Source organism: Monodelphis domestica, chromosome 6, assembly GCF_027887165.1.
Source record: "Monodelphis domestica isolate mMonDom1 chromosome 6, mMonDom1.pri, whole genome shotgun sequence".
Classification (NCBI taxonomy): domain Eukaryota; kingdom Metazoa; phylum Chordata; class Mammalia; order Didelphimorphia; family Didelphidae; genus Monodelphis; species Monodelphis domestica.
The window spans coordinates 262,803,070-262,822,576 of record NC_077232.1 but is presented as its reverse complement, the minus strand read 5'-3'; the positions used below and the strand labels follow the sequence as shown (position 1 = coordinate 262,822,576).

General features: G+C 34.6%; 1 protein-coding gene across 3 annotated transcripts in view; it reads right to left on the bottom strand.

The window, feature by feature from the left end:
- The window catches only part of EMCN (endomucin), a 157,237-nt gene that overhangs the window by 14,523 nt on the left and 123,207 nt on the right, over positions 1 to 19,507 (bottom strand). For all 3 annotated transcript variants that reach the window (XM_007495884.3, XM_007495882.3, XM_007495883.3), the window contains 3 exons: positions 18,911 to 19,006; positions 10,993 to 11,017; positions 7,584 to 7,645 (listed from right to left, as the gene is read on the bottom strand). In XM_007495884.3, the coding sequence (XP_007495946.2) occupies positions 7,584 to 7,645; positions 10,993 to 11,017; positions 18,911 to 19,006 (183 nt within the window). The remainder of the gene's footprint in view (positions 1 to 7,583; positions 7,646 to 10,992; positions 11,018 to 18,910; positions 19,007 to 19,507) is intronic.

Sequence of the window (19,507 nt, the reverse complement as noted above, 5' to 3'; positions counted from 1 at the left end):
AGGGCTGAAACAGAATCTATTATATTTCAGCAGAAGTGAAGAGCATGGGGTAACAAGAGTGATTTCAGACAAAGCAAAAACAAAAACAGTCCTAATTGAAAGAGAATCAGAGAAACTACATTCTTTTAAAAGGTACCAGGGATAATGATGTAATGTACAAAAAATTTTACCGAAGAAGCTCTGATAATGGCCTTATTTCTCAAATGTATGCAGAATTGAGTCAAATTTATAAAAAAAATCCATTTCCTAATTGATAAATGGTCAAAAAATATGAACAGTTTTCAGAAGAAGAAATCAAAGCTGTCTATAGTCATATAAAATGCTCTAAATTAATATTGATTAGAGAAAGGCAAATCAAAACAATTTTAAAATACCACCTCCTACCTATCAGAAATGACAAATGCCAGAGAGAATAAGGGAAAATGGGTATATTGATGAACTACAGGTAGAGTAGTAAACTGATCCAACCAATCTGGAGAAAAATTTGTATCTATGCTCAAATGACTATAAAACTGCATAAACTTTGATCCAGCAACACCACTACTAATTCTGTACTCTAAAGAGATTTTTAAAAGGAGGGAAAAGACCTATAAGAGCAAAAATATTTATAGAAGCACTTTTTATGTTGCAAAGAATTTGAAATCAAGAACACGCTTATCACTAGGGGATGACTGAATGAATTGTAGTGTGTGATTATGAAGGAGTACTATTGTTCTATAAGAAATGACTTAAGGGTGATTTTTGGAAAAACAAAACAAAACATGGCAAGATCTACTGATATAAAACGAAGTGAGAAGAACCAGGAGAGCCTCGTACACAGTAATAGCAATGTTGTAATGATGATCAATTGTGAAAGATGTGGCTATTCTAACCAATCCAGTGATTTGAGACAATTCCAAAGGTCCCATGATGTAAAATTTTTCCATCTCCAGGGAGAAAACCGATGAACTCTGAGTGCAAACTGAAGTCCAATTATCTCAACTTTTTTGATATATTTTTTTTGCCATAAAGCTAACATGCCAATATGTTTTACATGATTTCATGGGCATAAATGATATTATATTGCTTGGCTTCTCAGTGGGTGAGAGAGAAAATATGGAACTCAAAAATTTTAAAAGGATGTTAAAAATAAACAAAATAAAAATATTTCACATAATTGGGAAATATTAAAAATAATAATAATAATAATAATATTAATAGTTAACACTTATATAGCACCTACCATGTTCTAGGTACCAGGCACTGTGGTAGTTTGTGCTTTAAATTTTTATCTTTTTTGATCCTCAGAGCAATGCTGGGAGGTAGATGCTATTATTATCCTCATTTTTACAAGAAGTAAACTGAGGCAAGAGGTTAAGCCTGGGCCCTATATAGGAAGATAAATCCATGTATTTTTATAGCTAGTTAGTACCTGGGGTTGGATTTGAATTAATTTCATCCTGACTCCAGACTCAGTACTCTGTCCAATGAGCCACCTTGCTATCCTATTTAACAAAATAAATAAAAATCACGGTAGAACATAGATAATGATAATGTGATTTTCTTAGTCAACTCCACAGGGATCCTTATGTAAGATTTAGATTTGAATTTGATCCAGACTTAAGAAAATGATGTAGAAAATGTTAATAATTCAGATTAAACTTAAAAATATATTATTATTTATACATTTTTTTCCTGAGGAGGAAACATAGCCAAACTCTAGGAATCTGATCTGTCAGTGGGAATATGAATCTCAGGACTTCAAAACTTCTATAGCATACATAGATTAAAAATATCTTTCCCACTAAATATACACATCAATATGTGTATGTATATGTATGGTGCCCATTAACTATGTGTATGCACGTGCATGTATATATGTGTGTGTATATGTTGTGTCCCAAAAATATTAATGCAGTTTCAATTTATTGAAGCTATATTTTAATATATTTTAAGCTATGCTTCAATGACTTTTTGAAACAACCTATACATATAATATATATTTTCCCATATAAATCTACATTAAAAGAAAAAAAGAAAAGGGGTATATTCTATATACTATATTCAGATTAATATAGTACTTGTCACAAAATAATTTAACTGTCTTTTCAATTAACTGAAGGTCTCTTCAGACCTCCATTCAGTTATAAGGTTGTGCTCCTTACCTCTTATATTAAAAATGGTCCCAAATTCCCAGAATCAACATGTAAAAGTTCAAAAGATATTTGATTTGAATAGTTGCTTAGTGAGGAGCTCAGAAAAGCAGACCTGGATGGATAGATTTTATATAAAAAAGTATTTGGTGCCTATCATACATACTCTCGACTCAAAAGGAAATAATCTATCTGTTTGACCCTAGGTAAGTCATTTAATCCCATTTTCCTAGCTACTACCCTTCTTTCTTAAAGTTGTTACTAAACAGAAAGTAAGTGTTAAAAAAAAAAGTAAATTATACTGGGACATAGATTTAAATGCAGTTGAACTACTACAGAAAGCTATTGGGAACATTCCTGGTGGCCTCAGAGGTTACTTGTCCTTGCTTTTTTCTCCAGTTCAGAAAAAGAAGAGAATAGATAATCTGTTTAGTTGTCTAAGAATCCTTCTCCCCCATAATTGTGAAATTAATGGCTTGATGCTTATCTTCATCTTCCTGGAATTCTCTGCCAGATTTTTATATTATTATGTTGATCACCTCCTTTCTCTCAAATCCACCCCATTCTTGCCACTCTTGGAAAACTAGGTGGCACAGTGGACACTCGAGTTAAGAAGACCTGAGTTCTGGACAAGCTAGGTAGCTCAGTGGACAGAGAACCAAACCTGGAGATGAGAGGTCTTCAGGTGCAAATCTGGCCTCAGACACTTCCCAGCTGTATGACCATGGGCAAGTCACTTAACCCCAGTTGCCAAGCTTTTACTCTTCTGTCTTGGAACCAATACTTAGTGTCAATTCTAAGATGAAATATAAAGATTTTTTTTTAAAGACCTAAGTTCAACTCCTGCCTCAGAAATTCCCTAGCTGTGTGACCCAGGACAAGTCACTTAATTCCTGGTTGCCTCAACTGGAAAAATGAGGATAACAATAAAACCTAGCTCATAGGGTTGTTGTGAGGATCAAATGAGATATTATTTGTAAAGTTTTATAGCAGTTTCTAGAACATGGTCGGTGCTTAAGAAACACTTATTTCCTTCCTCTCCACCATCATTGAAATTCAGACCCTCATTATGAATGAATGAAAAGTAATTTATTAAGCATTTACTATATGTCAATCACTGTGTTATGTGAAGAAGACACAAAATGAAAATCAAAGATTCTTCTGTCTTCAAGACATCTTCTAATAGACAGAAATAACATTGGGGAAAAGTGAATAGGGAGGGCTCTTTAGGTTTAGAAAGTCACAGGAATAAGGGGAAATACAGGGAAGTGAATGGCCATATACTTTCCAGGATCTCTAACTGTATTGATTTTATTATGATTTTAGAACTAGAAGGGGTAGTGGGGTCAAGGGTAGGCACAGGGTAGGTAGCAAGTCATTTGACAAGATGATGGACTGGTGGTAGGGGAGTGCTGCCATCTATCTGAAATATTAGGAGATGAAACACTCATTAACTTTCCCTTATAAAAAACCTACATAAATGCTTCTGGTTTTTCCTTTGTCCAATTTATTTTATTCACCATTGAAAAACAGATGTATCTGGATGTATTCCTCAAGCATGGCTCAGACAGTACAGTCATAGAATATTAGAGTTGAAAGGAACCTTGGTGGTCTTCCAGCCTAACCCCATACTTGAAGGATGGAACTCTTTTACAAGGCACCCAAGTGATCATCAAGCCCCTTTCTGAAGGCTTTCAGTGATGAGAAAATTACTTCCCATACATCTTTGGAACAATTATTTATTAGGAAGTTTTTCCTTATACTGAGTAAAAAGTCTTCTACATCACTTGAACCATTGGTGGTGTCTATTGCCTACATATTTTGAGATAGCTCTCTTGTATCCCTTAACTCCTCTCAGGCAAAAGACTCCAAATTCCTCAATGGATTCTTATATAATATGGTTTTGAGTCCCCTCATCAAATATCATCACTACTCCTTGGGTCCCAAATTTTAAATTACTCCTATTGCCCAGTGAATAAATCCAAATTCTTCTATTTCTTAGCTCCAACCAATATGCTCAGACGTATTTCTCATTATTCCCTTTCAGAAAACTTCTGACCCAGCCAACTGAGAAGAATGCCTGCCATTCCTAAATACATCCCATCCACCATTTCCTATCTCAATGCCCTTGCTTATATCATTCCCTGTGCCTGGAATGCTCCCCTTTTTCTGCCCTTCTTATTTCACCTCTGTAATACCTTTATATAAAAATCTACCCATCATTCCAGGCTCAAATCAAATGCCAATTCCATTTGAGGGTAGTGGGTGGAGATATGATTAAGCATGACTGCATGGACATGATTTTTTCTTTCAACTGAATACCCACACCTCTCATTTCTCTTATGGCATGTTTCACAGTCTGCCTTCTATCACAGTTATTTTTGTACATATCCTATCTCTTCCTCTCCATCCCCCCAACTGACTTGTCCTTGCTTCTTAAAGGCAGGGAACATGTCTAATTTATCCTTATGTCACCCAATATACCTTGCATAGTACTTTGCACATAATTAGAGCTCAATAAATATTTTTAATAAATTCACTTATGAACATGCACATTATCATACCCTATCTCATCACTACATATATATGCATATATATATATATAGTTTATAGGCTCATTTTAATACAAGAAGTTGCAAAACTTCTCTGTTGAAAGAAGCCTATGAATTTCTGTCTGAAAATTTAGTTAATTTTTCTGATTATATTTCTAGAAAAGATAAATTTATTTGTTTTGGGGCAGAAAACCATCAAGGAAAAGTGTGTGTGTGTGTGTTTTAATTTGAAAAATATACCCACCCAGAACTCAAAAATAGGGTAGGCTTTTAGAGGCATTCCAATTTGTGACTTTTTAGTGGATGGGTAGGAAAAAAGTAGGTAAAAAAAGAGCTCTTGGATCAATTAGCTTGAAATGTAGTATGTAGGGGTCAAAATAAAAGATTTGATTACAGTAGTCTCAGTTCAGTAGGAACATTAGTAATAGATTAGTATAGAATAGAATAGTAGCTAACATTTATATGGCATACAATCTTCAGAGGTAGGTGTTATTATTATTTCCATTTGATTGATGAAGACTTTGAAATGAATAGAGATTAAGTGCCTCTGCCAGGATCTTATAGCTAGTTAGTATTAGAGGCCACATTTGAATACAGGTCCTCCCAAATTCAAGCCCTGTGGTTTATCCACTTTGATATCTATCTAACTTTCCCATGAAAAGAAGGAATGACTTAATTTTCCAACTAAATGCCTCTTAATTTAAACAAAATTTCACTTACTTATAGATATTATTAATTGTTTTAATTTAATTCCATTAAAAGCTCATGGTAAGTCATGAAGACTTTTATTGCACATCTGTTTACTTAGGTCATGCCAAGAAAAAGAACATGGTAGACTAGTTAGCTGGAAATATCCACAATTTCAATTAGGGTAGAGAGCTAAATCTCTGTCCATGTATTAGTAAGTTTTCTAACTAGGGGCTCTTGGCTATTATTATTGTATTAATAACTTTTAATTTAAAATACATTCTGTAAACTAGCTGAGGAATGGGTTATGTGGACCCCAAAACAATTATATTTCCTCTAGAACAAAAAGGAATTTATTGTTGTAGAGGGTATAGCTGATTAAATCTCTGGCCTCTGATGTGTGAGAGAAGTGGGGCAAGAGGAGGGAGGACAGAGCAGCTACCAAGAGATGCTCACACTCTGACCTAGTCCCATAATGAATATTAGAGAGGCATAGAGCACTGAAGCTAAACCCAGATCACCACACTTCTTTCTTGAATGAGGAGGTAAAATAATTTATCGAACACTTACTATGTATAAAGCACTGTTCTAAATGCTGAGGTTACAAACAGAAAATCAGAGTTTATAAGTTTGGCAATGGAACAAGGCTAAATCACATTTCTAGATAAGAAAAGACAATTTGCTCAGAGTAAACTTGTAGAAGAAAAATTCAGAAGGAAGAGATGAATACAGGGGATTAGTTTCCTTTCTGGTACATCTCTTCTTCCATAACCCCCCATTAAAGTATTCCTCCACTCCATACTCAGCACACAAGAACTCTATACTTCGTCATGCTTCTGGATCCTCAGAGTTCTAGACCTAAAAAATCTGAGGACAAATTTTCCCAATAATAATAACTGAAATTTAAGGTTTGAAAAGTGACTTATATGTGAGGTTTCATTTAATCCTAACAGCAGTCTTGTAGCATGGGTATGGTGTTTTTATCACCCTCAGTTTAGAAATTGGTTCTTCGAGAGAGTTTGAGTGACTAATACATGACTATTCAGCTATTAGTTTCACAAAATTTCAGTTTAAGGGCAAATACATTTTCCCCCAAATGAACCTATATCTAAAGATTATTCTGACACAATTTTGCTTTACTTTAAATGACTGATATATTAAAACTCTGAGAGAAAGTCAGATTTTAAAATGTATTGGAGAATTTTAGTATGAACTAAGGTTTCTTGATCAAGGATGGCAATCATTCCTAACTTCCAAAGAAAAAATATAAACATTGACTAATGCGTATAATCTCTGAGTTGCAGATATTTTTTCTCAGTTGTGAAAAGTAGTTCTGTAGATAATGCAGAATCCAACAAAGTGATTCCTAGATTTCTTCTTAACTTTTGTCTCTCTCCTGAGTTTTGCTCTACCTACTGTAAGGTCCTTTTTGCCTCTAGGATCAAATAAAAAAAAATCCTTCATTGTATAGATTCAGCCAACATTGTACATTATTCCCCTTCATGTTTATGATCTATTCAAACTGGATCACTGATCTTTGCATCTCCCATCTCTCTGAATTTTGCATAGATTGGTTGTCCCATGGTCTGTTCTTCACTTCTGCTTTTGGAATCCCTACTTATGGCTCAACCTAAGCACCATCTCTTGCAGAAGACCTATGTTGGAATCTTCAGTTAACTCTTATTCTCTCTTTCAAAATATTTCATATCTACTTTAGATTTACTTAACAATATTCTCTTGAGGGAAAGAGCTATTTCATATTTTTTTTTGCATTCTCTAGAGTCTGGCATATGGTAGGCAATTAATACATGTTAATAAATTTAATGAGAGAGTTAATAAGCTGGATTCCATTCTGGATTTTTTTTTTGCTTCCCCAAAGGGTAAATGCTTAAACATTTGAAAAATATAGTTGTTTCTAGACTTATATACTTCCTGACATAATTGGTATTAGAAATTCTTTAAGTCAATTCCCATTCTTCATCCCACCCGCTTCTTCTTATTCTAGCAGGGCTGGAAACACATTTTGAGGTCATCTAGTCCAGTATCTTCATTAGGCAGGGGTATCCCCATGCCTCATTTTCCCTTAAAATGATTTTCGAGTTATTGGAATTCCTACTTGACTGTTTCTAATAAAGTGCTGTTTTCATGCCATTTTTACATTACCAAAATCTAAGTAAAACATCCTGCTTCTATACAATAAAAAGGTACTTACTGGTCTCAGGAGAAATTGTCTTGACAGTGAGAAGTTTAACACTTTCTTTATCTGATTGGGGCCTATTAATATTAGAAAGATTAAGTTAGTACCAAAGTAATTAGCATGATTTATTTGTGAAAAAAGTGCATAAAGAAAAATTAAAAAAAATAGTTACTTGTCTATGTCTGTAGTAAACACTATGTTTATTCATATATGCATACACAGTCTTTTCACTCTCCTTTTCACCCAAACCAAATAGATTGTTTTAAAAAATATCCATGAGATACAGCAAAGAAAGACCAACTTGAACCTTTCAGAATAAATGCATTAAATACATCTCCAGTACTGAGATAGAAAGTACAGGAGAGAGAAATGTTCCTACAGACCTGAGTACTGTATGAGTACTTGGCACATGTATGAAATGCTGGACCTGGATTCAGGAAGAACTGAATAAATTCTGGCTTCAGACACCTTTAGACATGTGGCCCCACCCCTAACAAATTACCTAACTTCTGTTTGCTTGAGTTTTCTCATCAGCGTTGCTTTGATCGACAAAGAAGACAATATTTCTAAATATTATTTCTAAAGCACTTTGTATAATGCCTGACACATAGAAGGGGCTAAATAAACACAGCTATCCCTTCTACATTGCAGGGGTGATGGGCACAACACTCTTGCAATCTTGAAAATGTACAATTTTTCGAAGAAAAAATTTGAATTTTTTTCTTTTTCTTTCCTGGGGTGTTTATAGTACCTTATTGTAAAATTTGTGGTAAGTATTTGGTCATCGTTTAAACAGTTTCTAAACTTATTCTCTGCTGTCTGCTGGCCTTTGCGTGTCCTCCATGGCTTCCACAAAAAACTCCAAAATTCCCATTTGTTTTCAATTCTGACAATCAATATACTGAGATGGGGAAAGTTGCAATGTGGAAGGGATACCCATCCTTGTTCTCTTCTCCCCTCTTCCCTTCCTATCTTTATTCCAAATTCTCTATTCTCACTTCATGTGGTGAGGCAGAGTGGAAAAGAAATGTTTAAAAGTTTCTGATGCTTATTAAAAAAAAAATCAACAACTTTCCATCTTTCTAGGTTGAGGTTAATACAACTCCCCCTAAATGCATGTGTATATTCAAAGTGGGGTTTCCTATTTGCCTTTAAAAATAATTAGGTCTTCTCTTTCTCTCTCACCTTGGCTCTAATGGTCAGACTATTTGCTTCCAACTATTTTGCCATTTTTAACAAAGACTCTGCAGTTCCAGTCATTCTTGGGGATGAGGCCATGCAGGTCAGCTTCAAAATGTCATGTACAATTATTCTTTAAGCAGGCACCCAGGGCTCAGTTTAGTCTTGTTTACAGGCTGCAAATTTCTTTGGGCAAGTTGTGCTATAGCTCATGGGATCGTAGATTGAAAGGAGATAGGGATCTTAACAATCACTGAATTCACCCTCTATTTTTATAAATGAGGAAACTGAGACCCATAGAAGTTAAGTGATTTGTTCAGGGCAACTCAGCAATAAAAGTGTAAGATCTGGAAATCCAATCAAAGTTTAGAATATTCTTTACTATAGCAAATTCTCTCTGTCTGTCTCTCTCTCCCTTTTCCCTTTCCCTTTCCCTTTCCTTCTCTCTTTTATGGGGTATCTAAGTATTTAGAAATTTCTTTTTTTTCTCAAAATATATTTTTTTGGGGATGTCCTTAATATGTTCCAACCCAGAATAGCATCCCTGAATTCTGCCCTTTACAGCAAGACCTCTTTGAACATCATTACTCTTTCTCTATAGAATTTCCATGTATCTTTAATTGTTAGTCTGCCAAACCCTATGTAGTAAGTAGGCTTTCTATTCACTTATGTCCTTTCTGCCCTGCATCCTTTTGTATATTGCCTTCCTTTAATATAAATATTAATTTATATTAAAATTATATTAAATTATATTTTATATACATATAAAATATAAATAAATTATATTAAAATTTATATAAAAAATAAACAACTTGGGGACAAGGGCTATTTTTCTTTTTCTTATTTATATCCCCAGAAGCTAGAAGCATTCCAGGCACATACTAGCTACGTAATAAAATTTTTTTTTGGTGCTATATTGCACTTCTCTTGAAAAGAGAGGTACATAGTTCACATTTCTACAACCTATTAAGGTTTCCCAAGCACTTCCCTTAACATCATTTCCCTTAAGACTGGAAGTACAAGTTTTATTATTCTTATCCTATTAATGAGGAAATTGAGGTTCAGGGAAATTAAATAACTAGCCTATAATTGTAACTAGTAAATATCTGATTTGGTGGTTACTTTTGGGTCTGTAAACTTCAAAGACTTCATCTCTTTCTGACATACTTTAAAAATATAGGCCAATAGGATCTTGAATCTAGAGAATGAAGCAGGACCTTCTTTTACATGAACTCAACAGATATGAAATTTGGGTAAAGGCAATTTGCAATTAAAAATAAAGGAAGAAAATATAGAAAATAAAAAAATATTTAATTACTTTAAAATTTTGTAGCAGTTCACCTAATCATATTCATTCTCACTCTGAGAAACATTAGAATGAGTCATTACATTGTTTTGAGCCAAACATCAGCTCCTACATCATCAGTCTTTGTCCAGAGTTCTTACTTGCAATAAGTCATGCCAGCGTGAGAGAAGTGCTTCTTTTTGTTTCATTAATGTTCTTTGGTCATTAATAATGGCCCCGAAGCACAAGAGTAGTGATGCTGATAGCTCTGATAAGCCCAAGAAATTCAAAAAGTGTCTAGGTATTTTTTGATAAAAAATGCTTATTTGGGTTAATATTATGTAGTATTATTTAGTATTATGTGACATTTTCAGGGTCTTTAAAAATATACATATTTTAAAAACCCTTACCTTCTATCTTAGAATCAATACTGGGGATTGGTACTAAGGCAGAAGAGTGGTAAGGGCTAGGCAATGGGGGTTGAGTGATTTGCCCAGGGTCATACAGCTAGGAAGTGGCTGAGGTGAGATTTGAACCCAAGACCTCCCGTCTCTGGGCCTGACTCTCAATCCATTGGGCTCCCTAGCTGCCCCCCCCCCCCATGAAGAGTCTTGAGATGTATTGGTCCTATAAAATGAGATCCTATTGTACCTTAGACTTAGGAGCCATGTACTTCAGTTCTTAGTACAGTGTCTGGCACATTCTAGGTGCTTAATAAATGTTTAACAATTGTTTATTGACTGATGGCCCAACTTTCTCTTTTTATAGATGAAGAAACAGAATTAAAAAAAAATGAAATAATGTACCTGGTTCACCACACAAGTAAATGAAGCAAACAGAATTGGAACCCAGGTTCTTTATCTAGAAAGCCAATGATCTTTCTATAGCCCCATGCCAATGCCTATCAATCCACCATTATAAATGTCCCTAAGGAAAAAAAAAAATCATGGCTTTACTTACTGGTCAGTTCCATTATCTGGTGTACCTGGAATAAAATACGGTAGAGAGTTTATGTTTGAATCATAGAATTTTCTATCTAGAAGGAAACTTTTAAGAGTAATTTTTAGTCCAATCCCTGTCTGTAGGAAGACAAAATAAAATATAATGACAAAACCTTTTATTAACAGTTTCCAATGTCCAAGGAATGATGCTGTGTGGCTTCAGAATTCCGTATTGCTGGTCCTAGAGCCAACTTATGGTTTCTTTTCCCCCATAAACCATTGCCTTAGAATTGCTTACCAATCATACTGGAATTTCTGGGGTCTTCCTGATCAGGTCAGATCCAGAGAATTTCATTCCCAAATAATTAAGAGAATTCTGAGTTTTTGGGGGGCCCTATGCTTCCACGCAGCTGTATGAGAATACTGCCCATTATGGCAGGTTCTACAAATATCTAATGTCACTCTAGGGCTTCCAGGAACAATGGATTAAATTACTTTCCAGACAGGGGAATTGGATTTTCCACTTTCTCCTTTGTGCATTTCTCTTACTCAGGATGCAAATCATAGTCTTTGTAGAGCAGCAGTACCACAAACTCCTGCTTGTAATTATCTCTCAAGGCAAGGGTCGGAACTAGCCCCACAGAAACGTCACCCAAGCTGTGGCTAGATCTCCATGTGTCCTGGGATTCGTCTGTGGATTTTAGTTTTAGCTGAAACATATTGCCAAACTGGAGTCGTCCCTTGCTTGGGTCTCCATGTTTCACAGACATCTGGTCTCTCAATTATTCTGTTATGAGGGTTTTCTTTGGCTATTTTTCAAAATGACCTTTTTTTTGGACCTCACTCAATTTTACCACATCCAAATCGACAAGGACCTTTATGTAGCCTTATTCCTTCTTTCATTAAGTGCTTTCCTTCCCATATATACAATATTGAAATAGCCTTCCAAGCCTCTGACTTTTGTAAACCTTCTCCCTCATTCTCTATCACTCCTATAATATAAATGTGTGTATATGTATATATTCATATATACTATATAAATGTGTATGTGTATACATATATGTATATATAAAATATAAATGTGGGCAGTCATCTTTTTCAGTTCTGTCTGATTCCTTATAACCTCATTTAGGGTTTTCTTGGCAAAGAAATTGGAGTGGTTTGCAATTTCTTTTTCCAAATAATTTTATAGATGAGGAAACTGAGGCAAACAGGGTTAAGTGACTTGCCTAAGGTCATATAGCTTATAGATATCTGATGCTAGATTTGAAGTTATGAAGAGGAAACTTCCTGACTCCAGGCTTGGTACTTGATCCACTGTACCACCTAGCTGATATACATCTATATCTCACATTTATATCATGTATAGCATGCATGCATTTAGGTATGTCTATGTATTGATACATAGGTATGTATATGTATATATATATATACACACACACAGCCGTGTTTATATATGTATGTGTATATTCATTTGCATTTATATATATCTCTATATATACACACATACATACATACATACATAATAATCTTCTTCCTATCCCCAAAGATGGAGGGGGTATAAAGGGGAAGGGAAATTATGCTCCCACATGCTGGAGATGCACTAAATTTGCATATTTGTGATTATATTTTCTAAAATAGCTATTTCTTTGTCAAAAGGTCCACAGCGTGATATAAATATATACATTTCTGTCTTTCTCTCATATCTATCTATCTCCATATATCTTGCATCTATATAGTTGTTGGCTTGTTGGCTCCCTCCAATGGTTCAGATGATAGCTCATTTCTGCCTTTCCTTTGAGAATCTTGCCCATGTTCTCCCCAAAATTTAGCACATCAATTCCACTCAACATACTCTAGACCTTGCTCAGTCTGTCCTGACATTCTACAGGTCAGGTATGAATAGAGCACTGTTCATCTTTCATTGTTGCCATGGGAGCTTCCCCTTTTTTCTTCCTGATATAAAAATGTTTTAATTACATTCTTAATTGACTTCTTCTTTGGTTCTTAATTGACTTATTGGTTTTGTGTTATAGCTTGATGGCGCCTCACCCTGTACTACTCTATTACTCAACTTTTGATGCTCAACTTTAGGTATTCAGGGGCAATAGTTCACAGTTAAGATTCATTAAGCATCCAAAATAAAAATGGCGGTGGTGAAAAATGGTCTTATGCTTACATGGAAAGCTTGGGGTTAGAAAAAAGAGGTGATAGGATGAGAATTTCTGAACATTATCCAAACTGCTCAACTTCTTCTGTCCAACTCTGGGCCAAGATCACCTTCTATCTATATTTTCTATCCCAGATACATCTATTATTGGGATCTATGGGTTATTAGGTTATGAGCAATACAGTAATTCCTTAGTTCTCTGAAAAATAGGCTACTTTTTTCCTTATAAGATACTGAAACCATTCTTGAAACTTGATTAAGTCAAGGTTTAAAGACTTAGACTAATGACAGAACTTCCTCATTGCTTGGTATTAAAGAGCCAGGAGGAACTTTTGGCCTGCTGTGATATTTGTCTATTAGTCTATGACAAGAGGCATTTTTCATCCATTTGGTCTTTAGACACATCAATCTCTTTTGAGTTCTGTTTGGAGGCTCTTTAAAGTCCTGAAGTTTGATTTGGTTACTATAATATCCTTTACAAATAAAAGAATCAAGAGGACCTTATGATCAACAGGGAATTTTTTTAAAACTCTTACCTTTCATCTTCAAATTAATACTATGTTGGTTCAAAATCAGAAGAGGGGTAAGGGCTAGGCAACAAGGGTTAAGTAATTTGCCCAGGGTCACACAGCTAGGAAGTGTCTGAAGTCATATTTGAACACAGAATCTCGTACCCTAGGCCTTACTTTCTATCCACTAAGTCACCTAGCTACCCCCAAAGTTCCTCTTTGACCTGGACTATGCACCACGTCTCTTCTACCATTGTGGCAAATTAATATAAATTAATTATTAATTAGTTAATTAATAATTAAAATACATTTGGTGAGCATTAATGCCTCACCTGAGGCTTATTCAATTATCATAGAACAGGACTAATTCTATTATAACATCTTATAAGGAATCCTGAATGATCTCTGTCTTTTGATGGGAGACAGTTGCTATAAAAGATCTTGCAAAGTAATTTTTTCCATTTAAAAGCTTTTTAACAAAGAAGAAACACAAAGGAATCTTATGTCCTTGCTATATCTACCATTATGTTGCAAAATAAGATGGTCCATTATTGAATATTACTTATCTTTCCATATTACTTCTTGCTCCATCTTAGTCCCCTTGTTAATGGGTATGGGTGCCTTCAATTTATGTCTAGATTACTCTGATAAAGTCTTTTTATAAATTGGAGAGGAAGCATGTAGGTCAATAGTCATTGATGTACTTATTCTTGACCTTTCCCCCTCTCTCTACCCCCATAATCACCAAGGTTCAATATTTTTACAATGCTTTTGGTGTCTTCTCCTTTAGATAACTTATACACAGTTCTTTAATACCCTCAAAGTTGTATTGCCTCCAGTATAATCTCCCTTCACTATATTTGTCCAATATAGCTGCTTTTCTTATCTTTGTTCTCTTTAGTGCCATTTCTTCCTCTTCTAAGAGCACTTCAGGGACTGTGGTGTTACTTTCAGTTATAGTGAATCTATCACTCTTGATGGAGAAAAAGTCAATAAACATTTATTAAGATCTAGATTTAAAAAGAAAGGCAAAAGACAGTTTCTGCTTTTGAAGAACTCATGGTCAAATGAGAAAGGACATCACATAAAAAAAGCTGAAAGAAGATGGTAAGGGTGGATAATGGAGAAAGGATATCCAGTAGACATGGATTCATCATAAAATCCTGAAGCTAGTGGGAAATGATGAAATGGCTTCTCTGGGTCACCTTTAAAAAAATGGAACATCTGGAAGGAACTCTCTGAGATCTATCCTCTACCCAGGGGAACAACTGGGTGGTAAACTTTTCATTGTTGAATGCCCTCGGAGTGACTAATTAGGATTTTTCCACAGTTGCCTTAAACTGATTTTATACTGTGTTGCTTTTTCTGTTGTATGAGGTGATACCATTCATAATTATACATCATTCTTCATAAAATTTGATGGATGAGTTTATATTCTAATCCAGTGTTGCCTTTGGTAACCTTCTCTCTCCATATTAAAAAAATAATTCAGATGTCTTTTAATTAAGCTTAACCTTTTTGATCTCCTTGTGGTAATAATTAATCTACATTAAGTTCTGTATAAAATTGTTATAATTGGCATCAATGTCAGTTCTGTTGTCTATTTCATATATTTTATTTTCAATTACCTTTTAATTTATTTGCACTCCATATATTTTTCTCATTTCTAATTGTTATTCTTTATTCCTTCTTTTTAAAAAAAATAACATTCTGATTTTAGCTCCAAGTCAATGGTCTGACTATACAAAACTAACTGAGGCATAATTCCTATACCAATAAAAGGCATTTTCCTGTCTTTCAAAATAAAATCAATTTTGTTCCATGTAATATTATTTATGCATTCTATAAATAGTACTTACCTGCCCTTTAAAAAATACAATGTTCATGATATAGAGGTGTGAGTCTTTTTTTTTATAATATACATGTCTTTGGACATATTCCTTTCCTTCACTGGTGCATAAATTGCAATTATTTTTCATAGTAACCTTTTTATAAATACTTATATTTAGTATGAGAACATATGATTATTATGCTAAATGTTTCTTATAATACCATAAATCCCACTGTACCAATTTCTTTTTTAACTTCTCCAAAGGGTACCTAAGAACCCAATGAGTTCATTTAGCTACAACTTCTTTCTCTTTTATGTGATCATGTAAGAATGTCAAGATTGATATGATTTAGTTCTTCCAGAAATATATTTGGCTATTTTACAGGTATCTCACATTTCAAGTACCAGAAGTCAAACTGAAATTTTCCTTGGTCTTAAAACACTATGATTCTCACCATCACCACAGAAGTAGAAGGGGGCCACAAAAACTGAGAGACATTTGTGATTTCTTGGTTTGATTAGTTGCTATGGTTCTCCCACTGGCCCAAATAATTGGCATATGGCCAGACCACTGGTTCTGTACCTCTCTGAAATTAATCAAGTTGGTCTTTGGAAAAATGACTGATTCTGTCACAGCCATATTTGAAGTTTCTCCAGTATGGCTGAAACTTGTGCTCTGCAGACAAAGCTTTCAGGAACCCAGAGTCACCTCTATCCCAAGATGAGGTAGGGACTAAGATTTTTTGGAGGATTATAGTCCAAATGAAAAAAGGAAAAATAAAACAACTCAAAATAATTGATTCTCACTACAGAGAAATAATACAAACTAAACTATAAAGATTAATTTTTTTCTTTCTAATTCACAGAAGTCAACTATTCTAAAAATCAAGTCTTCTAATAATTTTATAATTTCATTAATTATACTTTTCACAAGTGTAGATATGTCATACCCAGATTTCTAATAGCTTCCTTTCAAATTGAACCATTTACTCATTGATTTTAAATGTTCATAAATACTTTTCTTCATTTGAATTGGCTTTCTCACCATTACAATTGAAAATTGACATTTTTAACCATTTATATCATAACATATGCATTGTCACAGTTTGATGAATGTTCACAAACATTCATTAAGTGCTTGCTATGTTCCAGGCCCTTTGGTAGGCTCTGAGAATCTTGTTATCATTCATAGTTCACACAGCAGTTTTGCATGAATTATCTCATTTGATATACTTAGAATCCCCTCTGAGAAAGGAAGAGTAGAATGCCAAGAGCCAAAGAGAACTTTAGGGATCATCTTCTGTTGTTATTGTTTAGTCATGTCCAACCCTTCATGAACCCATCTCAATTTTTCTTGGCAAGGATACTGAAATAGTTTGCCATTTCTTTCTCTAGCTGATTTTACAGATGAGGAAACTGAGGCAAATAGCTTTAAGTGACTTGCTGAGGGTTTCATAGCTTGTATGTGTCAGAGTGTGGATTTGAACTTGGGAAGATGAGTCCTTCTGACATCAGTGTCCACTGCACTACTTATCTGTCCCAGGGTTCAGTAGTCATCCTCATTCTTTTTTATTTTTTTAACAAAAATTTTACAAAATCCATGGCAAATGGTCATCCAGGTTCAACTTAATTTCTGTGTCCCTACAAATCTTTACTACTTGCTAAGACATTCCACTTATAGACAATTCTTATTGTTAGTTTTATATTTAGCCTAAATCTAATCACAATTTTCACAATTGTGTCCTCTTGGTTCAGGTAGAACATGTCCAATCTTTTTTCCCCTGTGGGCAGTTATTCCCATCTTATAGATGTGGAAACTGAAGCCCAGAGAAATTCAACAATTTTCCCAAGGTCATAAAACAAATGGTGAATCAAGACTAGAGCTAAAATCTTTTGATTTCAAGTAAAGAGCTTACTTCCCCATCCCACATCCTCAACTCTTACAGGGAGCTAATAGGATGAGTTTTCCTTTTTTTTTTTTTTTTTTAAGAAACCTCACTCACATTCTTGAAGGGTTTATTAATTCCTGGTGTTTAATGGCAATGGTACCATGATAACCATGCTGGAACTTTTGCTTTTTCTCTCCAAATTGAACATCATTCAGACCATGTTGGTTAATTTGGTGATTATCCAGGTACCTATGAGAAGCTTGTTTTTGTGCCCTTGGTTTTAAGCTGCTGCTTCTCTTTGGACTTTGTTCTGAGAGTCCTCACCCACAGACAAACGTCCTCATTCACAGGGAAAAAATTAACTTTCCAGATAACTTACTTTTAGATTCTTAAATGAAAAACTACTTCGTCAGTTTAAAATGTTTTGACTGATGAATTCAGCTCCTGATTCTTCGCTCACATACTGACAATACCCACTAGCTTTATCTAGGTTTTTTGATTCCCCATAAAAGGCAGAACCAATGGTTTAGAAGGTAAAGGAAATTAAACTAATTCATGAAAATGCTCTCTCCCCCACCTCTTGGAAACCTTCTAAGGAAATTTAGGTGATCTTCAGGACCCTTCCTACATTCTTCCTTAACAGGGTGAGGGAGATTGATTTGCTTTCTTCTTCTTTCCCACAGAGAGCTGAAATGAATATGGCTGCTTTTCCTTCACAATTTTAACTTGGACTTTTCCTGTTCATGCCTCAAACCATTTGTGTGCCCTATAATCATTGATTAGTCCCAGGAACTGCATTTGTGAGCTAGCTAGTAACACTTCACCAGCCGGCAGAGCCAAGAACACTGTGGTTTTGTATGTCTTATAAAAATAATTGCTATTGATTTTATACATCTGACAATGGTTTGGTAGGCTTTTCTTCAATGAAATATTTAGTATCAAGGGTGCCATTTTATGTGATATTTAAAAAATAAATGTCAAATGAAAACCCCATTCTTTTGAAATATTGGGTTCCGGTTTTAGAATCAAGAGATTTGGAGCTAGAAAGGACCTAAGGGATTGCATCTAAGCCCTTTATTTTACAGATGAAGAAACTGAGGCTTAAAGAAGTTAAGGTATCTGCCACAGTCACATAATTAGTAAATATGTGAGGTAGGATTCAAACGGAGGCAACTCTCATTCCACATCTAGCACGCTATACATTATGTTTGGATAGCAATGACATTTTTTTCACAGAGGGAAGTAGGTACAAAAATCTCACTTAGTAGTGCTAAGCACTTAAACATTTCCCCAATGGTTCTCTAAATATGAAAGAGTCAACATAACATCCCTACTCCTTACCTGTATGAGATTGCAAGGTAAGGATGCTTCTTGTCTGATCCTTTATGAAGAAGAGGGCAAAACTCACAATCAAGAAATGATACTTCTCCTTCCTTCTCTTCTCTAGTAGTATACTTTTGTCTCCCCTGAGACTTAAAATTGGTAAGGGCTAGGATAATTTGCCTTTTTCCTCCCTACAAAAAATATTAAACACATACCTGGGTCTGTTTTCCAACACATTCGGTACAGTCCTACCAGAATGAATATTGAGAGTGTTATTGCTATCAGAGCAATAACGACAGGCAAAATCACACCTAAAAAGAGTAAGGAAATTGTATGATTCAGGGGTGTTACTAGAGAATAAATAGATCATCATAATATTAAGATTAATAACATATTGCATTTGTATAGCACTTAATAGCCTAAAAAAGAGAATCACACAAATTCATTTCGTATCTTCATAATAATTCTGTGAGGTAGACTGTATAGGCAGGTGTCATGATCTGTCTCTTTTATTGTTTAGTAAAAAGAAAATCCCCTTCATTTTTTTTTGAATGGAGAAAAGTTAGTCTTTTAAAATTTAGGCATAGAAATTTTAGTTCATTTAATTGTATTTTGCCTCAGTGAGGCAAAGAATTAAAAAGTTGAGAATATGAATCTAGAGTCTGGAAGGGAGATTAGAAAAAGTTAAGAAGGTGATGGACGTTGTTTTTCTACTCAAATTTTTCTCTCAAGCCTTCTATCTTTCACAGCTAGCATTTTACATACTATGTACCTAAATAGAGCTCTGGACTTGGAATCAGGAAGATCTGAGT